The sequence below is a fragment of the Strix aluco genome, chromosome Z (assembly GCF_031877795.1).
Source record: "Strix aluco isolate bStrAlu1 chromosome Z, bStrAlu1.hap1, whole genome shotgun sequence".
In the NCBI taxonomy this organism is placed as follows: Eukaryota; Metazoa; Chordata; class Aves; order Strigiformes; family Strigidae; genus Strix; species Strix aluco.
Genome location: NC_133971.1, coordinates 81,581,487 through 81,609,188, shown reverse-complemented (window position 1 = coordinate 81,609,188; position 27,702 = coordinate 81,581,487). Strand labels below are relative to the sequence as shown.

The window sequence follows — 27,702 nt, the reverse complement described above, 5'->3', positions numbered from 1 at the left end:
GGGTAAGTGTACGAGAAGGGAAAAGAAGGAGCACTATGCCCTACGCTACTAGAGTCAGGAGAAAAATGTGCCTGAGGATCTTTTACTCATGCTTTTTTTGACTGAATGAGCAAAGTCCAGTATCTCTGGGGTGTCATCCCTCAGTCTTTGTAATTAAAACATGATTGCACTGAGGATAGCTCACTTTATCATCCACTTCTTTAAACAGAATCCAGTTGTGCTGTCTAAACTCTGGTATCAGCCAGTTACTAAAACTTCATCAGTGCTTTAATCTTTAGGACTCTTCACTCTTACAGGGCTCAAACCGCACCCACTGCATGAACTGCTATTGCCTTTGAACTGTGGAGGATTAAGGCTGCTTCTGCTAAATGCAATGAATTATAAACCAGTTTTGTGCAAATGATACATAACATGACACTTGCTGTGAGAAAGTGATTCCAGTTCTTTTTTAATTCCATTGAAAAGCAATTTAAAGCAAATAAACAAACATAGAAGTGTTGTTTTTTTGTTTTTTGTTTTTTTTTTTTTTCCTAATTTTCATTGAAATACTCCCATGGAAAATGTCCAGCAAACTCTAATGAACAGATATATACAGAGTAGGACATTTGGTAAGCACTCCCCTATGACTAGACAGGATGTCGCTATTAGAGAATTGTGATTCACCATCAAAGTAGTTTCTGATGAGATAACAGTTAAGTAATTACATGGTTTGTAATGTTTTCTAAAAGTTAACTGTGATATAAAAGGTGTAATCTTTGTCTTCTAGGAAGTTTTGATACAAATGTTTACTAGGCTTTAAGGAAGATTATGTCAATCATTTACAACTATGCAAGACAACATCAGTTGGGTCACAGGGAGAAGTTGTACAGAAAAATCACTGGAGAGTAAGAATGGTTAGATGAATTAATATGTCTTCAACTTTTATTTATGTAATGTCATGAAAACAAATCTGTGTCAGGAAGTCACATGGTACTCTGAAAAGCTTTCAAATGTGGCTCTAAGTACAGGATCCATACAATTAATGACATTGTATTTCTGACAGCTTGACCACATTCAAGCTTTCCTTGATGTCACGCTGTGCAAGAATGCTTGTTTCTACAGTAGCTTTCTGTTGACAGGTAGATGGATTTGTCTTTATGTACTGAGATGGCTTTATATTATTTTTTTATCAATGAAAAGCAAACAAACTACAAAGGAGGCTCACCAGACTTTAAATTTTTTTAATCAATGAAACACTTGATATAATTTTACAGGAAAAACAAAATGCTGTGCAGAATGTTGTGATTTTCTTAAAAAGGATGCAAATTCCCTCTTATTCCTATTAAGTGGTATAATTAACAATAGTACATTCTGATTCTCTTGCTCTGCTTTTAGGGATCACCATCTATACAATAGTTAATTCAAGAAATTAAAACAATTAGACTATGTGGAATTGATTAGATGAATGTGACCCTAACTCCAGCGTCTCAGTGCTGAGTGAGATGAAAACCCTTGGCTCCAGTTGAAGGTGGATTCCCCTGACTCAAGCTCTGCAGAAGAGGAACATCATGCTCAAAATGATGCAGCACAGGATATGTACTAAAGGGCTCAGGTAAGGGGTCAGGAAAGGTGGGCTGTGTCTGTAGCAAGGGCTCATAATACAGAGCCCTAGAGTGACACCAGACAAGCAAAGGAACATAAATAGCAGCCCAGGGAGATTGCTCTAATGTAGATGCTGTTTTCTAAGTCTTCTAAAACTACATATGGGATCAACAGCCTCTAGAACGGCCTCAAATTAAAGTAGGAGTGATGGTTTAAAGCTCTTGCTCCTTTCCAGAGAAGTTCAATGAGACAGAAATGTAGCCTGTCCTTTCCCTCTAAGATTAGTTACTTCAGTGCTGAAGTTAGGAACTGAGCTGGGCCAGACTCCCTCCGTTGCTTAAGTTCTGATTATACACCCAGATTTTTAATTTTTGTATCAGGCTTTTACTTGAATGAAAAAATGTTTAGCTTGTTAGTTATTAGAATCATATTACAACCCTAATATATCTTTTTATAGAGGATCAAAACAGATTACATGCTGTTCTGATATTTTTTTGTGCCTGCCAAATTTCAGTGAGATGTTCCTGACGTTTGCAATATTGCTTTCAGTAGGGTTTTCTGTTGTATATAATGAAAAGCAGTAAAATACTGCTCTTGCAGTGCTGTGCAGAAAGGCTCTTATGGATAAAAATAAGTGATTTTACTAATTTAGCCTGTGTAGTAATAATGTGCTATAGTGCTATCCCCTTTGCATACTTATATTTTAAATAGATATTATAATTGAAAATCTGATAATGACAAACATGAAAAGGAAGAAAGCATCATGACAAAGAGAAAAGCAGTGTGGTTATATGAAGCTTATTACTGTTTTTACAGTGCAAAGCAAGACTAAAAAGAATAGAACACTGATCTGAAACATACTTTGCATTTATAAAATACTTATGTATTTTTGCGTAGTCTTTATCTAGGGAAATAGACTCTTCTATTGACTTACATTTTTTCAGTTAGGCTGATGCTTTAAAATAAGATATGAAATGTCATCGGAAAATTAAAAAGCTCTGGTCAACAGCTTATCATAACTAAAAAGAAACACTTAAAAGTATGTTGCATAAAGATGACGTGTGGCTTGTACAACTTGTGAGTAATCTCATGAAACCAGGAAAAATGACCTCATGGTTAACAAACTGGCTGAATAATAATAAATATAAGTATTTCCTCTGCTACCATGGACTTTCTATGTATGCATTGGTGAGTCACAATTCCTTCATAAGTCTGTTCCTTTACAAAACCATAATAGGATAACAGCACTGCTATGCCTTTACAGAGATACTATAAGGAAAAAAACATTTACAGTTCTGAGGCATTCAGATGCTATAGTGATACGGTGACAAGTGCCATTTAAATCTTTCAAACAAATTGGCAAAATCATACATTTTCTTAAAATAAAACCTGCATTTCATGTGGAACTGAAAACAGCTCTGCAAATATTAATTTATCATCACTGTTCAGCAAATGGATTTTTGCCTTCCTTTGAGGACTATTTAACTGGCATGAGGAATGAAGCTGGGATTCTATCCACAACTCCTCTACATCATTTTTTTGCTTTCATTCAGGTCTTCCTTATGTGCTCAGAACTCACAGCCCTTCAGCGAGGGTGCACTTTCAGGCATGCAGACTAGCACAGCAAGCAAGTCCGCCGACCCGGTGGCTCTCTCAGACTCTGCAAAGCACAGCCACCCACAGTGTTCCCACGGAGGGCTTTACCCTCTTCTCTGAGTCATGCTGCTACCTTCAGCAGACTGTTGTTGTGAAACAACTACCTTTCCCACAGACACAAGGAGAAATTGTAAACACTTTCAAACTTAATCCCACTTGCTGCATTCACATAAATTTCACCCTTTCCCAATAACTACTCTCTAATTTAGGAACTAAATAGAAGGGACTTAAGAGTGACAGCATCTTTCAGGCAATAAAGCACCTTCCAGCACACTTCCAGAGTTGTAGTTGCCAGCATGTTAAACCCAATCTATGGTCTCTTCTTAAAGAAAAGAAGTCTTTATAAAATATAACACTGCTTTTTAAGCAATTGCTAAAGTCAATGCTAAGTTAAAACCTTTTGGAAAACTGCATTTTTTTTTTTTTTTTTTTTTTCATTTCAGTGACATTTGTACCAAGAGGAGGAACAAATTTTCCTGGCTTCCTTGGCAAGGCAAATCTCTTCTGCAAACAAGTACATCTTATAGAATTTAGTATGTCTCCTCAACATTTTCTGATCTATTGACAATCAATGCCGAGTTGTCTCACGCTGAGGCAATATCACACCTTGCCAGCACACCTCCATTTTCTCATGTTAGTTTTGTGTGGCTGCAAGTAACATAGGAAGCTCTCAAGGACAAGGCATAGCTCAAGAACCCCAGGGAGGGATCCTCGTACAAGGAAGACAAGTGTGTGAAAGAAAAGGAGGAAACTGAATAGTCTAAATAGAAAGAAAAAATTTCTTAAAGAAATCTTTTGCTATCTACATTTCAGTGTGTTCTCATATAAACTTTTAATCTTTGACACAAAATAAACATAATTTGTTAAGTGCTTATTTAATATGCAAATTCTTCATCACTTCTTAAACTATAATAAACGTATAATACTAGAAGAAGCTTGCCAGTGCTGAATTTTCTATCTGTGCTCTTTTGTTAATTATCATTTTGTACACTTTAAAGTCATCAGATTAAATAGCTACACAATAAATTTACAGTGACAGTTTATGAAGCACCCTCCTGGCTACTCCAAGATATACAGCAAGAGTCAAACTTTCAGGGTACCTCTAAACATTTTCTGCATAAATATGGATATTTCAATTTGCAGATACAATTGTGCCCCTGCTTATTTGAGTACAATGTGCAATCAGATGGGCTTTTATGTTTTGTGCATATATTTTTAGGCCTGCCAAAAATCTGTTTCAAGTTCAAACAGTTATGTAATTTAATGGATCAATCCTTTATGGTCTGCTTGACCATAAAAATCTCTTTCTTGGAGTATCCTGGGTTCAACTGGACACGTTAAAATGAGCAGAAAGAGAAGTCCAAGGTATTTCAGCAATTTTCACCGAAAATCCTTCAGGTGCTTCTATCTTCTGAATTGTCATTACATCAGTTATCACACAGTATTTGGTGCATTCTCAAAGTCTGCATGTTCTGCTTCATGAAGTGACAGTCTGCTTTCACAGAACTGACATACGGAGGAAATTTTGAAAATGATGCTTTTTCTTTTTGAAAATTGTAAGGTGATAAAAGACTGGAATTGCTACATACAAGCTGACTTGTTGCATAATTTGGAATGAAAAATGATTCCTCATACACAGGTATATAAAAATATGATTATGCATTTTCCGTATTAAAAAATGTTAGAATCTTTGAACTCACTCTCCAAAAATGAGTAACACTTGAAAGTATGTCCTTGAGTATCACAAAAGGCTATTTTCTTTTGAATCATTCCTTTGCATGTGTTCTTGTTCTGCTTCTTGTTTTTGTAATGCACCAGAGTTTAGAAAACATGGTGACCACTGCGTCTAAGTTTATAATTTTACAGTAATGTTGTTGAGGCAGACCTGAGCAAAAATTTCTGCTTTTTTTTTTCTTCATTTCTCCATTTTCTTCTTTAGTGGTCTCTTGAAAAATCCAGCCTGCAGAAAAGAAAAAGGTGACTAAGAACTGCTTGAAGCATACAACCCATATTGGTAGCATTCATGCGCTGGTTCTTACTACTATTTTAATACTTCCAGTACAGTAAAAAGTCATTTGATATTTTATCACTGAAGTACAACACTGTTTTTCCTGGAACAGAAAAAACTAGAGAGACGTGTCAGGAAAGGAGACAAAAGGAGTACAGTTAATATATAGTGAGTGATTGCTGAATCATTGTTATGCTCGCATAATGTCAAGGGCTAAAACAATAATATTTGGTACTCAGCTGAATAAATAATACTTTATTTTATACTTGTCAAATTTTTCAAGAGATTATACATGTTGAAATTTATAAACTGTAACCTTCTAACCAAAGTATGAACTAAATATTTAGCTTGGAGAAGAGTGCCCACTTGTGGCAATACTTACACCCCAGGCCTAGCATTTCTTGCAAAGAGAAAACTTGGTTATCAAAGGCCACGTCGAAGCTAATAAAACCCCCCTTTATTAAACTTAGACTCATACTAAAATCTCTTTTCATTTTTCTTGTCATAACATACTGGCAATACAGGTTTCAACTGATTAGCATTGCATGTTACACATCAGAAAAATGTAGTGTTATTAGTTATTTTGTCATTTCTATGAGATTTCTCTCTACTTATTAGATAATATTAGTGTCTGTGAGGTTTTAGTTACAAGAAGGACTCGGCAGAGAATTTAAGCATATTTTTTTATTTTCCTGAAGTCAAGAACATGCAGCTTACCTTCCACAAAGCAAATATAAGCAGTGCAAGAATCAAGAGTCCAGCAAAGATACTCAGGAGGATAACCCATAAGGGGACTGTACCCGGTGGGAGTTCTTTGGAAATCTTAATCATGGTCTGAAAAGTGTTCAGAATGTAAGCAATAAATAAGTTATCCTTTTAAAATATCAACAGAGCACATGACTTTTATCAGTATGCAGTGATTTTCCAGGGTACCACTTCATTCTGAGTACAGGAATTTGTAGGAGCGAATTGAGAAAATAATCTCCAACACGAAACCCTATATTTATGTAATATCTTGCGCTTTTAAAGTGTACTAATTTAACGAGAACCAGCCCTACTACAAGTCTGTAGTTATAAAGGATACAGGACCAAAACCACGAGCAGTTGAAGTGTATGTTAGGGAGTTTCTTTAGTATTTCCTTCATCACTCAATGCCTGCCTCCCTGAAAGGTGGTAGTGATTAACAAGCTTCTAAACCAACTAAATGAAATGTGCAAAAAGCTGTGTAGATACTAATTTGATTTTAAACCAGGTATATTTGGTGTAAACTAAACTGAAATAAGGAATGCTCACATTTAAACAAACATGACCACATAGGAGTTCGAATTATGTTAACTCAAGAATTTATTAGAGACACAACTTTATAATTCAGATTGTCAATTTGAATTATCAAACCAATTGAAGAGCTGAACACTAAACATGCAACTTAAAATTATGTCTTAAAAAAGTTAATTCTGAAATTCCTTGGTTTGTAAAGGCAGCTCTCATTATATGCAAGCCTCTCAGCTCTGTTTTCACTCCTGGATTGAATTTTAACCTATCACTTAAAAGAAATGTCTGGATACAATACCAGCGGTTAGTTGACCTGTGATGTTTGTATTTTGAAAAATATTTTGAACGAGATGTAATTCACATTGAATATTCACATTGCTCTAAATTTTGGGGATGTTAACACAAATATCACATAATAAGACTTTTGCTAAAAAATGTAATTTGTAGTAAATAAGCCCTTGTATGTACAAGTTATAACAGAAAAGCAATGCATTAAGCACAATAAACATCTTGGGATAAAAAGTATTAAAGGACAAATAACAATTCTAACAAAATTAAAGAAATTTCTCTTTATACCTGACACCACTATATATATATATATATAAAAGTATACAATGTTATATACTTTCTTATCTAAGAAAATGACAGGAACTTCTGACAAATAAAAGATTCTGCTTCACATATATACCCTGGGTAATGAAGTGGAAAGAAAGGATAAATAAATAATGAAGAAAACACAATGTACAAAGTAAGATCACTTCTAAATAACTCAGGACAATTTAAAAAATACTACTGGTTTATTAAAAGAATTTTAATTATGCTTTTAATTTACATAGATGCAGCAAGCATCTATACTGCAGCAGGCAGAAATACTTCAGACAGTACTTCTCATCCAGGTACATTGGTGGGTAATGGGATTTTGCTATCATCATCTCACTATTTCTGACATTTCTACAGTAATATGATATTCCTTTTATTTAGAGTAGGATAACACATTACAACAGGTAACAATCAGTTCACTAGTAATGAATGAAAATGAATGATTCAGTAGCACAATAAATCCTATGAAGAGTAAATCCATGAATTATCGTGTTCTTACCTCCAGTTTTTGATGGTCATTTCTCAAAATCAGTGATGAGTTCTCACTCTTAAGTAATGCTTTCACAACAAGAGTTAAGCTGTGAATACTTGCCTGGAAGAAGAGAAATGGCTATGGTTTATAATTAGTTATTTTGAAGTAGAAAGCTTTGTAGAAACGAGAAGGGTGAAAGCAAACCTTAATGCTAAAGTTTTGGGAGATGCTGAAAAATGTGAAAGTCAGTGGAGCTGCTCATCTGTGTCACCTTCAGCACACACATTACTGCTTACAAGACAGCAGTACAGCTTTGAAAGAGTAGAGAGCAGAGATTTCAAAGGGATATTAATTAATCCTGGAATACAATTTTGGCCACAGGGACAGACTCAAGCTTTCTAAAATTCTGCTGTATCTCCCCTTCTGTCCTGTTCTTTTCCAGTGAAAAACAAAGACAGAAAACAGGAACTCAGTATCAGAAATTTATCTACTGAACAAAATGGACCACAGCCTGAACATTGTTGTAACCATCAGACAATATTGAGGTGTTCTCTGAGGTGGACTCTTTCTCCTCTGCTCTTTTTGATCAAAAAATCCTTTCTAGACTTGAGAAAACTTTCCAGATAAAATTTATTTAAAAATTATATGCTTCTATGTACCCCCCCCTTACATCTGCTGCATTAGAATATATGGATGGATAACTAGCTATTAAAAAAAGTACCATCAATGCAGAATAAGCAAGGGGTATCTTCTTACTATGTTTTGAAATTCCTGCTAAGTTCTAAGTACTTACTTTAAGGATAATAAAATGCAGGTAACTTAGTTTTGAGGAAGTTTTAGAATAGCAAGAGAAACAATTTCAAATCCTAGGGGACTGTGGAGACTTAAGAAAATGAAAGGTAGAACTTTAATACACATTAGAAACATTGGCTTAAGTTTCTTAAACCCAAGAGTATTCTGAATACAAATGGGATTTACTTACTTTTATGATGGTAGGTTTCCATACTCTTAATGAAACATTTACTTGATATATGTCAGATGGGACCAGGGCACAATTAATAGATGCACAGTTGTATGTATCACAGTCCTGTTTAAAAGGCACCATCATGAATTAATAGGAAGAGACTTTTCAGATTACTAAAATAAAAACACCTAAACTACCGTATATACAGATCATAGACTTGTTATGATACCAATACTAAACTGATATTACTGGGGCCTTTTATGTAAAAATGACACTGCAGTATATAAAATGAGTTGAGATAATCATGCTGTGGTAGAATGGACTCAGTTTTTGCAGGCTCACTTAGCCTTGAGGAAGCTCTGTTACTGTAGGTATGTGGCAAAAGGCATCAGCCAAGCTCCTAAAGGATGGACTGCCTGTAACAGGAAGTTTTTTCTGCCTTCACACCTGTGAATTTTCTGCAGTGTTGATCCTTTCTAATTGTGGGACACCTGAATCTTTCAAGCAGGGTGGGATGCGTGTGTGAAAATATATGTATCTTCCCAGTATCACTTCCTAGCCGGGAGGGCAGCAGAACTATGTTCAAAGCTTTGGAAACATTTGCTTAGCCTAGACGTCTATCACCTCTGTGAATGACTATGATAAGCATGGCAAAACATTCTTCTCATGGCATGCTTTCATTTGCACCAGAAACTCAACTTGTACCTCTATGCTGAGGAGGTAGTATGACGGTTGCCCCCCAGCATGCCAACATAACTATGGCAGCATAATTACTTTTCAACTAGAGGCTAATCCTTTCCAAATGGGACCATCAATTACATTTCTAGCAGTTGCATTGAAAATCTGTCAGATCAGAGTGCTAGTATTTTCAACTGGATATCTAAAAAAGTTTCAAGGGAGATGAGAAGCTGTTAAAATATTTCTATTAATTACAATGGGAATATAGAAGGTGAAGATTTACTCAGCTGTCAGATGTGCTACTGTTATTTACACATTTAAAAAAAAACCCACCCCAAATTCAGTTCCACATACAGTTTTCTGAAAAGCTATCTTTATGTAGACTAGCTATAGTCTACATAAAGATAGCTTTTCAGTCTATTAATACAAAGTGAGTTTCCATAGGATACAGTTTGAGAGAAGCTTTTTTATATTTATTGCAGAAGTACTCAGCTCCAAGATCTGGGTTAATATCTGAGATGAATATGTATACCATATCTAGGCTTACCATAATTGTATCCTTTGTGGGTTCTTTTATTTTTGGCAACACAAACGGTTTCCCAGTGCTGATTTTTAAGGGATCTACAGGGTAACTAGTCTGGCAGATGGCATTCTGTTAGCAGAAATACAAATATTATTCTCACTGTCTGAACATGCAATCTATTACAAAAAATGCTCTGGAAACAAGCCAACATTAATAATATTTGATATTTAATAACATTAACAATTTACTAACAACTAAATGCAATAAAATTGCATATTGCAAGAGTGCAGAATACAAAACTCAGATGGTGTAGGTACTGAAGTATCATTATTCAAACAACAAATGAACTTTTTATGACACAATTTAACCTAACCTCTATCCAGCTACTTAGACATCTGTAGAAGCAACCAAGAGCTTCCTGCAAGATGATCACTACATGAACCAGCAAGAGTTGGCTATTAGAAGACTTAAATAGCTTTTGAATGGGAATCCACAGAGGTTCTCCCTTAGCAAGCAGACAGGCAGGTTAAGTGCAGGCATTCAGGAGCCTCCCTTGCAGTGCCCAGGGATGGGAAGCAGGTGCTGGAGCACTGGCTGGACCTCCATGGCTCCTTCAAAGGCAGCTGGGAAAGCCTTTAGTGTCTTTGGTGTGGGGAATTTGTTTTTTCAGTCAGGTCGTTCACTTTCAGACTGCTAGCATGAAGAGGATTGCAAATCCCTTTCAGTGGACTTGGGCACACTACTATCACTACAGTGTAGCTAACAGTAGATGAATTATACCCACAGAAAAAGCACAGATTTATTGAGTTTATGTGCAAACTTGGGTCAAATGTGGTGATTGCCTGGGAATGAAAATAATAGGGGAAGGAATTTGAGAACAGACACAATTTCTTTGTATTCTACACATAGAATATTTTGGGGTTTTTTTGATTATTTTTTGTTTTAAAGTGAGCCTTGAACTTTCATTTAGACCATTTGGTTTATTTTTCAGTGGTGCAACACCTCAAAACTAACTGAAATATTTGGAGAGAGGTGCACATGTGCATGTGTCTCAGAGGGAAAGATTAAAAAAAAAAAAAAAAAGAGGTTTAGGTCACCACTTAGTGATATTTGGGTTCTTCAGCCATCTAGTATATATTGATATAGCTACAGATACATAGATAGATAGACAGACAGACAGACAGATAGATAGGGCTATATTGATAGAGCTCTAGTTTTAATATGTACAGAGCTCAAATCTTGGGGTTTGCTGGAACTGTGATCTCCTCCAGCTGGTGTGGAGGAGTAAAATGGAAAAACTCAAATGAGGGCTTCAGTGAAGAGCATTTTTAAGACATGACCACCCCTTCAAGATGTCTCAGCACCCCAGAGAAAGAAGAAGCCAGAGGACTGCTACTGCTGGAAAGCAGACGTGCAGGAAGGCTTATTTCAGTGACAGAAAGGACTGAACACGAGATTAAGCTCTAGATGTACACAGCAGGACTACAGCATTTGCAATAAGCATTGCTGACAATGGAGATAATCTGAGACTCAATAGGCAAAATTATAAAGAAACTCCTGTCATTTATATCTCAGTCTGGACCTCTCATCACTTGGCAATATATCAAATTAACCTTGTTATAGTTCAGTTATTGGTCAACATTGTTTTAAATTTGCTTGTTTCCTTTTAAGAAATTTTTTTTTTGTCTTCTTATGCACATCTGTACATACTCTTAAAATACCAGCATCTTGTATTTTAGACTAAAAGCAGTATCTACCTTGAAGCAAGGCATGATCCCAAATGTTTGCATTGCAGTTCCTTACAACAAAAATTTCACATTTAAATTAATCATAAAAATACAAATTCCTAGCTTACTTGGGAATGTGACAATGCAGTAAGGTAGAGAAGAGTGTTCTTGGCTGCTGTTACATTGGGAAACAAGATCTGCAGTGTGAGCTGTGGCATTGGAAAGTGTTCACCTTTTTCAATCTATTAAAAAAATGAAAAATGTTTGATTAGTACTTTCCTTATTTTGTTAGTATTTGATTGTGAGATTTTTTTAATTTCCTGTGCTTTTCTTCTGGTTGTTTTTTTTTGGGTTGTTTTTTTTTTTTTTTTTTTACATTTCCATAGTCAGTTATGCAAAAAGTGGTGTGATGGATTTTTACTTTTTCCCCAAGAACAGCCTACTGTGAATTAGCAAACACATTCTTCTGTGGTCTTGGGTAATACAATGCTCTATTGAAAGAAATCAAATGAACAGGATGAAAGGGACCATCTTGACATAAATTCCTTCTTGTTATCTTGTTTACTGCATCATCTTACCATCTGGGACTTCTGTCTAAGGTCATTTATTTCAATTTTTAATAAAGACCCCAAAATACTTTAACATGGGAGAGAAGCCACTGTACTAGTGGTTACTCCTGCTAGTTCCTCCTGAGGTGTGCTTAGGCAACAGCCCTCCTCCTCACCTGCTCCTTTCCCCTGTTTTCCCTGAGAAGATCACAGGACATATCTGTAAGCTGCTGCTCTTTCTGAACAGGCCTGCTGTGGCCAAGGATGGAGAAAATGCCTAGGTGGAATTGCTGGCAGGGAAATTGGTGATTCTATCTCTGAAGTGGACAAGCTTAATAAATACTGAAGAACCTGTTTAACTTCTTTCTTCCAACTACTCATTTGTAATAAGCTGCTTGCAGAGATGAGTTTTGCTTACGAGATCATAAATTTTATGCTCTGCAGTCCACCAGCTGTTACATTCAGAAAGCAAAGGTTTTAAAATGAGATAAATAAAGTCTTAAACATCCAGAAAAGCTTTGAGATTACTGAATTTGAAGTTTGAGACTAAAAAAAGTAGCTGAGTAAAACATTGTAGGTGGGCTAAAAAATAGAAAAAAACCCTTTGCCATTGCTATTTAGTGAGAGCAAGAACTTTCCCATGACCCATTTTTTAGACAGAAGTTGATTCAGAGACTTATCCTTTTTATATGGGACCCTTGTTCAGCTTCGGATTTTACGCTGGGAAACAAGGATGCTCTAAAGACAAGTAAAATCAGTCCTACTACAATTCGAGGATGGGCTTCTAGTCCATTAAATATCTTTTCCAAGTGATTTTAGTTTGCAGTATTTATTTCATTAGGAAGACAACATTCTTGGAGCATGGCATTTGTCTTTTTCAAAGCTGACTGGATTTTGGTAATATCTGTTCTAAACTGCAATGAATTAGGTCAAGTTGTCATTTACTAGAGCATGCTTTCTTTCCCCTGCTGAGGGTAGCAGCTCTAAACCCCACCAGAACTACTTTGCAGGGACTGACCACTCATAACCTCTGACTCACCTTATTTTGAAGCAAGCAAGCAAAAAATTGTGTTAAACACAAAATACCCATGTAGGAGCTTTAACATATTGCATAGCTGGTATTTAGGTAATATGCTATCACATTAAATGATTCAAACCAAATAAAAAAAAAATTAAGCCAGTAACTATATCACACAGTTTTAATTGTTTCTTACCCTATAATGTAGAGTAACTTCATCCCCAATCTGCTCTGTTGTGTTAATAGCAGTAGGGACAGTATCATTTGCTGCAATTATAACATGGTGCTCTTTGAAAACACTGTAGGTTAAAAAAAAAACCACAAAAAAACCCCAATAAGCACACAAACGTCATAAAAACTCTAGTAGTTAATAATATAGGTCTCTTCATTATTTCATGAATCCCCCAGGACTAGTCTTTCAATTAAGACTGCACTGCTACTTCCACTGAAGTTCAACTCATTAATTTTCTGAGTAGTACTTACTTTTTATTATGTACATTTAAAATGTTTTGTTCAGACAAAACTACAAAATGATCAAATATTGTTCCTAAAAATAATACATCAGGGCCTGATTTTGCTGTTCTTATTCTAGCTGTGCTGTCCCTTGTATTGCCATGTGAAACAGGCAGGGTCCTATAAAAGACAGAATCAAGTAAAAAGAGAACAAAACCAGCATATTCTAAATTCAACATTATTCCCTATGGGACAAACAAAGGTTGGATTTGAACCATGAAATGCATCCAAAATGAATTTGACTTAATTATTTACACCTGTGCACCATGCAGTGTATTCTACTGATAGTATTTATAATGTTTTTCAGGGATGGAATTTAACTGAATTCTAGCTATTTCTGAAAATAAAGTGTAGTACAAGACCTGAATTAAAGTTTATGTTTGAATTTATAAAAACAAACCCCTGGGAATCTAAAACTGAGGTTAATATTTGAAGCTGGAAATCAAACACCACACCATGCGATACTATAGTGATACAAACTCATGGCCGTGAGGAAGCTGGAAGTACCTGAAAATGCCTTTGAATGGCTAAAGTACAAGAATCAACAAAGCTGCTGTTGTACTTGCAAACTGCAGATCAAATTTAAATAGATAAAACAGAAATACAGCAAGATAGGGACAGTAACTGCTTCATTATTTCATGTAACTGCTCTTTTCAATGAAGCCTATGCTTCCTGTTCATGATACTAGAATCTGTCATCTGTAGATAATGAGCACAGTTCAACAACAAAACAATACTATATTCTCTTTGAACACCTACTATTTACTATGCTAGCAAATAAAAGTACAGAGAAGCATCAATACCTTACGAATATTAATCCTACTTCATATTTTACTGGAATTGTAATGTGTCCTCTGTTGTCATTCAAGGTCTCAGGTGGTTCTTCACTGTCACTAAAGTAAAACAACATATGCCACTCATATAAGACAATACAGATGCAACACAACTCCTAGTGGGAAGGAATCTTAAGAAACTGAAATACTTACAGCTCTGGCTATGAAAACACACTACTCATTTCCAGTTAATTACTATCTCCTAAAAATAAATTCAAAAGACTATTTCTGGTAACTAAAAAGTTGAGTCCTGCACCAGTCCCAGCTCAGAAATGCATCTTTTTTAAAATTACAGACCGCAGTGGACTGAATGAAAATGGACCAAGTAGGGGCCACTACTCTCATACCGTCCCTGGATTTTGCAGGGACAGCAAACACTGAGGGCAAGTGCATTCCTTTATCACAGACAACATCTGCAATGCTCTTGCTCTTTGAAGGCCAGACCTTTTTGTTTAGCATAAACTGTGGTTCATGCTAAAGTATGCAGTAACTTTGTAAGAGAAGAAACCTTTTTGGAAGGTAAAACTACTGGAAATTATGACTCATTTGCGACTTTCAGGTTTTAGAGAGAAAAAGCTATTTATTTAGTCCACTGCTGGACTGAGTATATCTGTAAAGCTGACAGCTCTACAGATTGTTTAACCACTTCTGAGTCAGAAAAGACATCCTTGTTTTACTATGGAACACAAAGATATAAAGCTTTCTAAGAAAAAAAAAAATCAGAAGGTAAACAAGTAATGATTGCAACTAACCTTGTTGCATATACATGAACAGTAGCATTTTCCAGGAGATATGATGCATTGAATTGGAATGATATTTTGAAGGAAATCTGTTCAGAGAAATACATTACACATTTTAAAAGGGAAAAAAAAAGAAATAAAAGCACACTAATAAGGTTTGACCTGATGAAAAATGAGCAAATTTTTACTATTTTTATCTATCGAATCCTTATTTACATTTTAACACTTTTCTATGAATGAAACCACTTCTTTGAATTTGTCCCAACCAAGACAGAAATCTAATAATTATCACTTATTAAACAGAAGCCTCAAATTTTCAGAACTGAGAAGCCTCAGTAAAACTTATTACAATACATAGCAAAATAATTCTTAATAGAAACCAACTGGTCTTGCAATCAATTTATCAAAACCATTTTTTCTCTAATGAGAGAAAACAAACAAAGCTTCAAAAGCCTGGCAATTACAATGTGGATGAGCTGTTTATAGAAGGCTGCTGGAATCACACTTAATATATACTAAAACACCTAGTATACCAAACAGAAATACTTACAATTTAAATAAATGACTACTAGTTCTCACAAAATCCCCTACTCATTATAACTAGGGCAAATCTATCACAATTTGACACTACACAACATTTGGGAACACTCTCCCAAACATGTCCCTCTCTACATCCTGACACATCAGGGTAATTTTATAAGAAGCAAAAACTTTACTATTTGTTACTGTAAAGGATTTTTCAGCTCAGACTTTTATTTTTCCTTTAATGTGTATAAATCCTTATTATAAACTGACCCAGAGAATGTTGTCTTGGATATTTTTTCATATTTATAAAAGAGCCAGGAAGAGGCTTTAAAAAGGAATGTGTTAGGGATGCTTTTCAGTGAATCAGAAATGTCTGAATGCAAAGGAGAGTATAAAATTTCTAAATTTAGGGATCTATAGCTACAGCCAAACTAACAATCAAAGCATGAAAGGAAAATGAGAAAAATCCAGGAAAGCTGGGAATGGAGCATTGTGGGCACTGGCATTGTGTTGTATGCTTATTTGGCTGCAAGAAAGCAACAAGCTGACTTAATTTCTACAGGTCCAAGACGCAAGCTGGAGCGTGTATGTGGGAGACAATGTAAGAGGACATCTCTAGTGATCCTCCCTCTCATGCATCTGCAACAAAGACCTGATATGACAGAGGAATGGACAAGAAACTGCCAGGAAAGACAGCTGGTCTTATTTGCATGCAATTTTGTATTTCACAATTCAATATCAGAACTATTTAAGTGAGGCTTAGATGCATATTTTCAAAGGCTTAGTTTAGCTAAAGGTCCCTCTCTATTCCAGCAGTTGATACAGATTTATCACTGGAGCTGTTCAAGCTGGAGCTTGATTTCAAGTGGACTGCTTTCTGGAAAGGCCTCTCACTCCCCGTTGAGCAGAGGTGAAGTCCTGATGTCTGGCTTTGGCAGATCCTGGTTAGCGTTTCCACATACCAGCTTATTCTCTTTTCAACCAACTGACTAAATTTTATATACAAAATAACTAGAGGCGTAGGCTCCAACCTGTGGAAAGCCACAGTATCTAATGTCTTACCTGTACATCCTAACCAATATCCTACACACCTGGAGACAGACCCTTCTGGCCAGATGGGCCACTTGCCTGACAGTGTCAAGGATGGCAATATGCACCTATTACTGCCCCACATACCACAGCTGACTGCCCAGGTACTGAAGATCTGATGTTTTCCTATCTGGTTCAAGTGCAGTTCGTGACAAGGATAGCTTGGGAAATGTGCATGGACGGGTTTTGGATTGAACACAAGAGAAAAGAAATACAGAGGTGATAGGGACTGCCCTGGCCTTAGAACAACATGAAGAAAGGAGAACTTGCATGCAGGGGGACTTTTTACCTCTTCTGCAGATTTGAGAAATGGATATCCCACTTTACAGGTGATGTTGTGATTAGATTCACAGCTATCTTTCTGTATATCCTAAAGGAAGAAGAAAGCGAAATCATGGCCTTGTGCAAACTCTAAATTCTGACTAAGCATCAAGGGCCTGTTGAACATATATACCATTGCTGTTTTTCATCATCAAAACATTGTAAGAGTCAAAGCCTTAATTGAACTGGGACAACAATAGGAAGCCACAACTTCTGTAAAACAATTTCCACCTATGGACATCTACTTCAATTAGTTGTCATTATTCCCTTCCAGTGAAAGTGTTTGTAACATTAGCAATTATATAAAAACTGGACATCATGCAAATTAGTCATGGGGTCTAGCAGATCAACATATGTGTAAGTACACAGTTTTTCATGTAACTTTGTAAATGTATTCCTAACATGGCAATAAAAGTGACATTGTTGTCACAGGGTCAGCCAAAGTGATATGGATCCCTGACTTCTCCTAATGTGCAACATCAGGACTGTCGATAGTAAGCAAATTTCTTCTAATGTTTCCCATCTGAAATGGAAATGCTGTCTGAGGTAGAGATAAGTAAGGCACTGATCTATGCTTCCCTACCAAGAGAGTGTTTTCTCTATACATGTGCAAAAGGAGAATTCTAGAGGTTCAGGAGCTGTACGGACAATAACAAAGCACTTCTGGCTCTACAGATGTACAGATGATTCATGGTGCTGACGTTCATCTAAGATGCAGGCACTTACTGCCTAAGTGTCATTGTGAAACTCACGTCTCTAGTTAACGGAGGCTAGGCAAGAGTCCACTCAGGTCAAAGTAAATATACTGTTTTAGAGGGGTAAGTGAGTACAGAACTCCCAGGGAATCTCTTCCAATCAACTGAAATGATGCCAGAGCAGTGAAATTCAGGCTTAATAAAAAGGCTTTCTCAGATCTCTAGCAATATAGATTATGACAAATGTGATAATATGAAAAATTCCTACCTCAATGCCAGCAAAAATAATATTTGGAGAATACTGAACCAAAACTCTGGTATTATAAGCACTGTCTTTTTTGTTCTTCACAGAGAGCTGGATGGTGAACTTATCATTGCGTGACTTTACAACAAATGGAGAAGAGCTGTAAAATAAGGTAAGAATGTTGGACACCTTAACTTTTGAATCTGTTTTTAACACAAAGAGGAACTTCTTTCAGTGTCCAGACTATATTTTTTCTGATTTGGAAATTATGCCACATCATTATCTTATTAGACTACAGAATTTACAATTTACATATAAATTTTGCACAGATATCAAGTGATACAATAAACCCAGTGTAGTTACCTGTCTCCAGCTATGCTTGCTTTTACATTCAGAACAAGATCTGAAATGCATTTATTTTTGGCTCCACAATCTTTTGTGAAAGGAATCTGCAACAATAGTATTTTTATTCTCAATTTTATTACATTTATTATTAAAATTAAATATTTACATTTTAAATCATTATCTAATTTTATATAAGGTCTTCTGTTTGACAATCAGAGAAGTCTTCTCTAATATTAGTAAGTTAAACATGCCAATATCCTGTAAAATGCACAGGTGAAACATAAGCTTTTTACTCATTCCCTTCTAAGTGATTCATCTAGATTAGAAAAAGAGGCAATAGTAGAAGTATGAATGATGCCAAGCACCATCACAGTAAACGACTAACATTCCTCTGCTCTATCTACATAAAAAATTACAATAAAATTGGTTGTACTCTCTTCTATCTTCATTTAACTCGGGACAGCTTTAAAACCCCAGCCTGGTTCCCAAGCACACTGAATCAAGCTTTTCACTCCCAAAGACTCATTTAGAGGAAACACCTTCTGGACAGGCTCAGCGAACCTGCCTCTTTAGCCAATTTGTGGACAATACTTTCAGCTCTTGTGTGGGCTATGAATTTCACCTTAAATACATTGGTTATTAATACAGAATCTGGCTGACTTACATATTCAGATACTGCATTTGGCAGGTTACTGTCAAGAACAGGTCCACTCTCTGGATCAGAAAAATTGAACTCCAGCAAAACCTTTACAGAGTCCTGAAAGTCAGGCTTATCCTAGAACATAAAGAAGACAAAATTGCTCTTATGGACATTCACTTTAATATCTGAGGAGGTTAAAAAAATCCAAACAATAATGAAGTAAAATATTTTTCAGTCACACTGTCACCATCCTTGCTAGAGAAGCATTTGAATGCTTGCAATTGATGATAAAGCATTTAGCGTGCAAGCCAGTCCTTATAAATATCTACTAATGTTTTTGTGTATCTCATCTCATCATAAAAATGTCATGTAGCCTGAACATATCCAACACAATTTCATTTAAGACTGTCTCAGAACAGTCAACTCATACGCTTTTCTCTTTTAGTTGTTCTTAAAGGAACAGTAAGACAAACAGCAGTGTCACTTAGTGTGAAGTCAAACTGAGGCCTGCTGTTAGGAGATGTATTGCATATTCAAGCAAATTCAAGCATTTATGATTAGTTTTGAATTATGAAACAACTCTGAAGTCACTAAGCATTTTAAATGTGAGTAGCTTATAATATACATCTCCATTCACTCTGCACATTAGTTAAAATCTGGACAATTTCATACTCAACAGTTGTTAACTGCATTTCTGGTTTGCAGTGAATAAGTATTCTCTATCCCAAACCTAATTTCTGAGGGTTTTTACTACATTTTAGTAGGAGGAATTGCACCAATATGCAAACTACACTTCCAGCTCACATGCCCCTGCTGAGTTTTCAATGCCCCTAAACTAATAACCATAATAGCTGTTTGGTTCTACTGTGTGTTATGCTCTTAAGACAGACACAAACAAAGAGACAAAGATAAACAGACTGTACATAAAAGTAAATAGTTTATATCTATATACATAGACAAATATATAAATTCTAAGTAGCAAGCAAATTTTATGTACACTTCTTAAGATTAATTCTGGATGCAGATTTTGTTATTTAATTTACAATTAATGGAATACAGTTGGGTTATTATAATGTTAATATGAGAAAAACACTTTAAATGATTTACTTGCCAACATGTAGAAGTTATGTTTAATACATTCTGATGCTTTGACAGTTATATTTTTTTGCATTTTCCTCTCATGGCTTTCTGTGAACAAGCTTCGAGGTATTTGTCTTTGTGAGTCAAGAGTAATCCAATACTGCAGACCTGCAAAGGAAGTTGAGATCAATATTATGAACCAATTTGTCTCTACACATTCTTTTTTCCCAGTGTATCTTAAATGCACTCTGAATAGTGAATTTAGAAGAGTTGCATTCCATTTTTGGAGAAATAAATGAATGCAAGCATAGCAGTTTTACAGTGTAAAGATTCCATAGCTTAGTGCTTATCTACTTACTGGATTCAAATGTATCTTCCTTCGACTTTAGTCTGGTCTTAAAACAAATAGTAGCATTTATGCATATTGTTTTTCTTTTATTTATCTGACAATTTTGTTGTTGGATATTGATGCTTTTGGGTGTGAATTGCATGGAAACATTTACTTCAGCCACATCACGAGACCTTAACAAAAACACAAAGAGAGAAGTGCCTTGAAAATAATTGCAGCAACTTTTTTTAACTTAAGAATGAACTTAGAAAATGTGCAACATTCAACATTAAAATACACGTATGTGATGGTCTAGACAAGTAATTTATACACTCTATACACAGTACCAGTAAACAACAAATGACAGAGAAAATGGTCACAAGATCTCTCCACAGTGCTGTCCTTGTTTCAGAACAGGTACTGAATGAAATGAAATTATTTTCAAAAGCATTTAAGCAGCTCTATAGAGCCAGTCCCATTTTAAAAGAGATAGAAGTCCCAGATCCACCCTTGAGGGTATCCACAGATGAACATATCATTATACACAAGCTAGAGGGCAGCATACCATCTTTTAGGCTGTGGGTAGTTAACAGGCTGAGATTCACTACCAATTTGCTTGAACTCCCCTTCACCCTTGTCCCTGTAACTCATTCCTGCTTCTCCCTTTGCTCTGGCTCTGTTCCCTTCCGGCCTCAAGATGGAGTATGTCAGTGTACCAAACTAGCAGAACATTTAGCTGGCAAAATACCTTACTTCAGATCTGTGATCTAAACAATGCAGCGAAGGGGCATCTCATTGTGTTCATACACTGAGCTTTTGGGAAGACAAACTACCAGATGAAGGTGAGGAGCAGCTCACCTGGGGGAGGAGGATGGTAGCAAGACCTGGCAAACCTGATCACCTAGCAGGTGAGTTAGGTGGAACAGCAGGAGAGGGAAAGCAAGGAGCTGGCTTAGCAATTGCCTTACCAGAGAGAGAGAAATAATTTTAGTTGTGCTTTAGAAATGAGGGGTTACGTTACCTTATTTATTTCTTTACTGATTTGTCTCCCTTAAAAATATATTCCTCATTATGCATCTGAATCATGTTTTTTTGTAAAGAAAATTAATTCACTGTTAACCAGAAAGTTTAGTCAAATTTTTCCAAGATTTTCTGTGGGGATGCAAACTAGAGTTTTCTTATCAGGAAGCCAAATGTGTTTTCTTAGAGACTCCTTTACATTTGAACTTGTCCTTGACATTGTTAATAAGATAATACGCAATAGAGTGTGAAAAAGAGAACCCTTAGGGTTTTTCTCTGTTTCTTAGTGCCACAAGCGGAATCTATTTTGGTATCTATTTTGATCTTAATGCCACAAGCGGTTTCTATTTTGAATATAGTGTAGGAGGACAAGGCCTTCATACTAGGCAAACAAGGCTTCTAAAACATTCCTATATTTATTACTGCTATCTATTAAGTTTTATACTTGTTCCTCCAGAGAGACATGAAAATATGAAGATTCACAGCCAGTGTCAAAGCATGAGATGAAACCAGTATCCTCACAACAGTCCAAACAGTAGTGCATGCAAGTTACATCAGTAGCCCAAGACAAATGGTTATTTTCTGGCCTGACAGCTGCTGCGGGTATCCATACCAGAAGAGGGCAGCCCCACCAAGGCCTCCAATGGTGACATCAATCAGCCCGTCGTCGTTCAAATCCATTTCCCCATGCACAGACTGGCCAAAAAATTTCACTTTTTCCCCATCTCCACCTGATGCAATACGCTGTTAAAAGCATTAAGAGGTTTATGCAGTCCGTGTTGAAGGATTTTATAAGAACATTCAAGACACATTTGTTGGCAGTTAGATAGCTTTTAGACTTTAAATATATTAAATTTCATTACAATACTCCTAAAATGGTTACCATGGTGATGAACACACTATAGATTTCCAGAATTGCAAAATATCTACTTTTTTTGCTGTAGAGAACATTTTAGAAGGCTTCTAATAAAAACATGCAAATATACTTTCTAACAATACTAGAGTCAAATTCAGTTAAATCAAAATGAGTTTAAAAGTACAGAGCATTTTAAAAAACAACCTGTAATGACAGGTCAAGCCACGGTTTGATACTATGTTGGGAAGACATGTGAAAACAGGACTTGTGCTACATACACTCACAGCAGCTGTCAATCTGTAAAGTTTGACTTCATACCTGTGAATATTTTTTACTGATTGTGTTGCCATGGCCGTGATAAATATAAACAGCTCCCCGATGATCATCCTCTAAGGGAGAACCTATTACAATATCATTATATCCATCAAGGTTGAGATCCTTCACGGCAGCAATCGCAGTCCCAAAGCGTGCACCGCAAGGCTCATTCTTAAGGACTTTGCAGGTGTCCTGTTTTAATGGCGAACAGCATGTTTGCTTTACAGGTTCAAGACTCATCTGATATTCAAACTTTGTCTGTGAAAGAACAGATTTAGAATTTGTGGATTTCCATCAACATTTTAGCAATGCAGGCTTTTAAGAGTTCCTGTCCAGAAGACAAACTGATTAATTAAATGAAACAATTACATCATATTCCTAGTGACTGAGTGCACTGTAGAAACTGTGGTTCTGTAACTATGATTCAAATGTTCTTTCTGAGCAGCGAGTGGGAAAGACGTTCTTGCTCCCTCTCTTTCTGCATCTAGATGCTTCTGCATATTTCTTGAAGTTAGAGGTTCACAGGAAAGCATAGTATCATAACAATATTTGGATGTTATTGTAAGTAAACACTTGATTCTTAAGATAGCGTAGAGTTCTTGTAAAGGCATTCTCTTAATCTGAAAAGTAAATCAAGTTTTTGATGAAACACAGAAGACAATACTGTTATTCCAGAACAAAAGACAGCATTTCTCTTATATGGACTGAATCCTATCCTCAATAGACACATACTCTGTGGTCTAACATATATATTCTTCTGGTCCGGTGTACAAAACCACACATGCAGCATGGTATGTAACCAAACTTTCCAAGAGATTGGTCCCATGAGTTTCATGCTAGAGATTAGTAGCAGCCAGCAGTTGCTGTATCTCCTTTATGTGGAGATGGAAAAAAGTAAGCACAGGAAAAACAAATTTCAAACCCTAACATTACTGGAGAACATAGAATTCTTGTTTTCTTGCCAACCCTATCCACCAGCAATTTGTTGTTAGCAACATGCATGTAGAAACTGGAAGAGTTCCTTGTCAAACAGATCCAGGCTCTTCAGGTCCTTTTCTTGCAATAGTATTTTAGGAGACCATCATTGCTAGGCCATATTTTGGTAATGATTACCAAATTACCATAATTACCATATTTTGGTAATCATTTGTTATAATGATACACAATGGTACTGGACTAAAAGAAGAAAAAAAGAAGAAAAAGTATGCATAGACATTGCAAGGAGAGGTGTAGCTGCTATATTCCTCAAACTAGTTGTGACATGTTTAAAAGCTGGATGAGCCCTACTGTTCCCTAATTTGTGAAAGCAAAAAGAAAATGTGATAGAAAATTAATTCTATAAATTTGCATGTATGCCATATTGCAGCTTACAGGATATACTCCTTATCTATATAACACACTCTGTTAGAAAAAAAAAGGTGAGAAAAAAAGATTTTGAGAATAAAGTTTTCAAAAATAATCTGTTATACTCTCAATTGTCAAAAACATGTTTCTCTGTTTTCAACAGTTCATTTTTCTCAGCTCAAATTACCATATTTCTTTAAAATAAGGATATGAAGACAGTAAGGAGCATGTTTTGTTTCTGATCAATAAACGTCATCCTTACCTTGTTCAGACCATAAACATATACTTTCCCTTGCTCCTCTTTCTCAGTTCCCATATACATAGGAGCTCCAACAAGAAGAAGGTCTGTAAGTGAGTCCCTATTGATGTCAACTGTGGTAATCACACCCCCAAAGTATGACCCAATCTGCAGGAAAATATAAGGTATAAATCAGAGACAGAGTCAGCAACATCATGCAACATATCCTATTCAGAGATCCATTTTACAACTGCTTACAACAATGCCAAATGTTGACCATTAGGCAGAAATTTTCTTTGCTACCTAGATCTTTTTGATCTGTTTGCCTTTGAAGCTTGTCTTCTGTTTTGGGGTTTGTTGTCATTTTTTTTCTAATTTAAGAATGGTCCGTTCAATTTTTGACTCTTCTGAGTTTGCAAAGTTACAAATGGTGCCTTCTACCTGCTAAAGGGATTAGGACCTCTTAAGACAACATTTGAATAGCAGTGTCTTGGGGAAGTTAGTTTTCTTTTCAGTCTTGACAATAATACATAGAAAGAGCAAAATCAATGGTCTTAGGCTTGCCAGGGGTAAAGGTTCAATGGTGGACAAAAGCTCTGAGACAACACAGTGCAGGCAGTCTCCAAAATTTCAAGTTGCCACTAAACGCAGAGGAACAAGATCTACACAAAGAGCTAGATACATTCATAGACTAGGTACAAAGGTGTGTGATTTATTTGATACTTCACAGCTAAACTAGACACCCTGCATTTCTTTTACACTCAACATGACAAGCAGTCTCTTCTAGTGCAAGATGCATCTCATCTCACAGAAGATGCTTCAAGTAGGTCCTATCCCTCAAACCTTAAAAATGCCTACTTTCCTTCATTGACTTTAAAAGAATTGATTGATTAGTTGAGTTGCAGACATCAGCTATAGGTGAAAATGAGGTAACCAGAATTCTCCTGAAAGAAGCTTGTACTGCAGCCTGGGGAGACCCGAGCAGACAGGTCTTTCAACCCTTACGTACCTAATATTATAACATCATCTTTAATTATGTGATTACATGGGGTTTTTTGTTTTGTTTTGTTTTGTTTTTCCTGCAGGAACAGCTCTCAGTGAGCTGCTACTCAATATAACAAGCAGCTATTCAATACTTCATGCTATTCCAGATGATGCTCTCACACAGAAACCAGCTTGTTGCACCCATTTCCTTCCAGTGACATACCCCTTCCACTCAGCAGACACAGATAATGGCAACTACAGAGACGACTACAACCACTTTGACACTGGTGAAGGTTTAACCCTCAAAGAGAAAATTTCCAAGGGTCCCTGACTACTGTAGAGTCCACTTTCCATTACTGACTATATCAGAGCATTTACCTAACCTTTCCTTCTGATCTTGCTTACAACTTCCAGTTTTGTTTGCTCTTCTGATGCAGAGTTCTCATTTGAAATCATTATTTCTATTCCTCATGCCATATTCCTCTCGTACGTTAATCACGAATGCATACTTACTTGTTCTCCATTTAACCTCTGAAGCACTTGTACTTCTTTTCCTTCCATTTTATAAATGATAACTTGGCCAGTGTGATTGTATCGTGGCTGTCCTGCTATGTACAGTACACTTCCAGGTGTCAATGCTGAATTCACAGTATATCCTAGGAACCAGAAAAGTCAAGATGCAGTACAGACAGAATGTATCAGAAATACTTGATGTGATTCAGAGCCTTTTTAAGGCTTATTCTGCAACTAGGTGTTTAGCCCTACTTATGCTACAGAATAACAGCAGAGTTAATTAAAAGGGCTGTATGTGTATTTGCCTGCAGTCTCAGAGTCATGAGCACCACTGTGTTATTAAACCTATTCACAGGCTGGTGAGTCATGTTCACTTCGCCATTCTCACACAGTGTAAGAATATGATGGTACTGATGAAATAACTCATGCATAGCTGATTGAAAAGCTACACTCAAAGAACAATTGTCACTGGCTCACTGTCAAACTTATGGAGTCTTCCAAATGTGATTCTGTGGGCATTCTGAATCTAGCTCTGTTTAATATTAACAACAATTTAATAACTTGGGTGAAGGAAGAGCTATAAAAATTTACAGATGAATCAAAACTGTGGCAGGGTTGCAAGTATTATGGAGGACAGGATCTACGTTTAAAATGACTTTACAAAATTTGAGAATAAAAAAAAAAATGGCTAATGCCATTCTGCAAAGAAGATAAACAGTGCACTTAGGCAAAATAAAAGAAATTATTCCAGTGTTGACTCTTCATCAGTGAAAATGTGTCTTAAATGAGATAACAGAACAAACAGAACCATGAGGTGTAGAAAGACCTAGAGGAGAGAGCAAAGTCACTGATGCTTTTTGGTAGAAAAGGCTGAGAGGAAAACAATAGCCTGCCAATATGCAAAGATTATTCTAAAAAAGGTAGTGGTAAACTGTTCTTGTCCATTGACTGACAGAAATCAGCTTAATTTTAAGCAAAGATTTAGACTGAATATTGTATAAAACTGATTAATTATCAAGGCATAGAAAAACCTGATAAGAATACTAGAGGAATCTGTGAAATCTTCTCTGAACAGGTTAGACACCTTTATTAGGGAAAGTCTTGATATACTTAGGCCTGTAAGTACTTTTGGACTAGTTTTCTGATTGTAGAAGTAGTAATTTTTTTTTTTTTAAAGACCAAGAAAATCATACAGTGGACATGTTCATACATTATAAATTTTTCCAGGCTCCTATAATGTAAGATAATATTCTGTAAGATACTCTTTGTGAATGAGATTTGAGCATTCTAGCATTTGTCAAAAAGTGTTATAAGACGGGTTATTTCTCTTACCTAGATAGGCTGCAAGAGGTTCATTTTTTTCGGAAAGGCTGTCATGAAAAGTGTCATTACTTGGCACTGAGGTACCACTGTCCTTCACCATGAGCACTGTGCCATTCCAGTCATATGCTCCAACTGCTCCAAGCATGATCCAATCCTTATGCAAAGAAAAACAAAAAGCCTGTTTTCTATGTGAACAAGCTTTAGATGTTCATTGATCATGATGCCTCACATCTGGGTAATGCTTACTGTATACTTACATACTTAGCCCTGCTTTTCCTATTATAGTATGGCCCCTACAATCACAGTATGTCTCCCACTTCTTGTTAAAAATGCACCCAACTTAAAAAAAAAAAAAAACAAACAACAAAGGTCCATTCAGGAAAAGCAGCAGAATGAAACACAGCTCCTACAACTTCAGCCCACCATTTCAGGCCAAATAGAAAGACAAAAGGGATTTAGCAAAGCTAATCAGAGAATACAACACTTAAATTTCTCTGCTGAATCTGTGGATCTTGTATGTTGTCCAAGGGCCTTTTGTCAGTGAGAAATGGTTTGCTGACCTTTCTTGCCTAAAGACAGACACCAGAGACCCTGAGTCTGTCAATGCACCAAGGGCTGAAGACCCACTTCTGAAGTGAGGTTCTAATGATAGCAGGTCAGTTGTTTGTGAACTTAAGAACACTCTCTACCAAATAGATTATCTTATACA

General features: G+C 36.2%; 1 protein-coding gene across 3 annotated transcripts in view; it reads right to left on the bottom strand.

Annotated features, from left to right (window-relative positions):
• Positions 1–1,205: 1,205 nt before the first annotated feature.
• ITGA1 (integrin subunit alpha 1) overlaps positions 1,206–27,702 on the bottom strand; it is a 75,210-nt gene continuing 48,713 nt past the window's right edge. For 2 of the 3 annotated variants that reach the window (XM_074812492.1, XM_074812495.1), the window contains 20 exons: positions 27,003–27,147; positions 25,671–25,813; positions 24,198–24,341; positions 22,595–22,849; positions 22,034–22,164; positions 20,431–20,594; positions 20,104–20,240; positions 19,017–19,127; positions 18,371–18,456; positions 18,032–18,167; positions 17,037–17,117; positions 15,146–15,222; positions 14,364–14,453; positions 13,244–13,346; positions 11,610–11,723; positions 9,779–9,883; positions 8,572–8,676; positions 7,617–7,709; positions 5,963–6,079; positions 1,206–5,197 (listed from right to left, as the gene is read on the bottom strand). In XM_074812492.1, coding sequence (XP_074668593.1) covers positions 5,153–5,197; positions 5,963–6,079; positions 7,617–7,709; positions 8,572–8,676; positions 9,779–9,883; positions 11,610–11,723; positions 13,244–13,346; positions 14,364–14,453; positions 15,146–15,222; positions 17,037–17,117; positions 18,032–18,167; positions 18,371–18,456; positions 19,017–19,127; positions 20,104–20,240; positions 20,431–20,594; positions 22,034–22,164; positions 22,595–22,849; positions 24,198–24,341; positions 25,671–25,813; positions 27,003–27,147 — 2,382 coding nt within the window. In that variant the 3' untranslated portion in view covers positions 1,206–5,152. The remainder of the gene's footprint in view (positions 5,198–5,962; positions 6,080–7,616; positions 7,710–8,571; positions 8,677–9,778; positions 9,884–11,609; positions 11,724–13,243; positions 13,347–14,363; positions 14,454–15,145; positions 15,223–17,036; positions 17,118–18,031; positions 18,168–18,370; positions 18,457–19,016; positions 19,128–20,103; positions 20,241–20,430; positions 20,595–22,033; positions 22,165–22,594; positions 22,850–24,197; positions 24,342–25,670; positions 25,814–27,002; positions 27,148–27,702) is intronic. The other variant, XM_074812493.1, reaches the window with a different exon arrangement.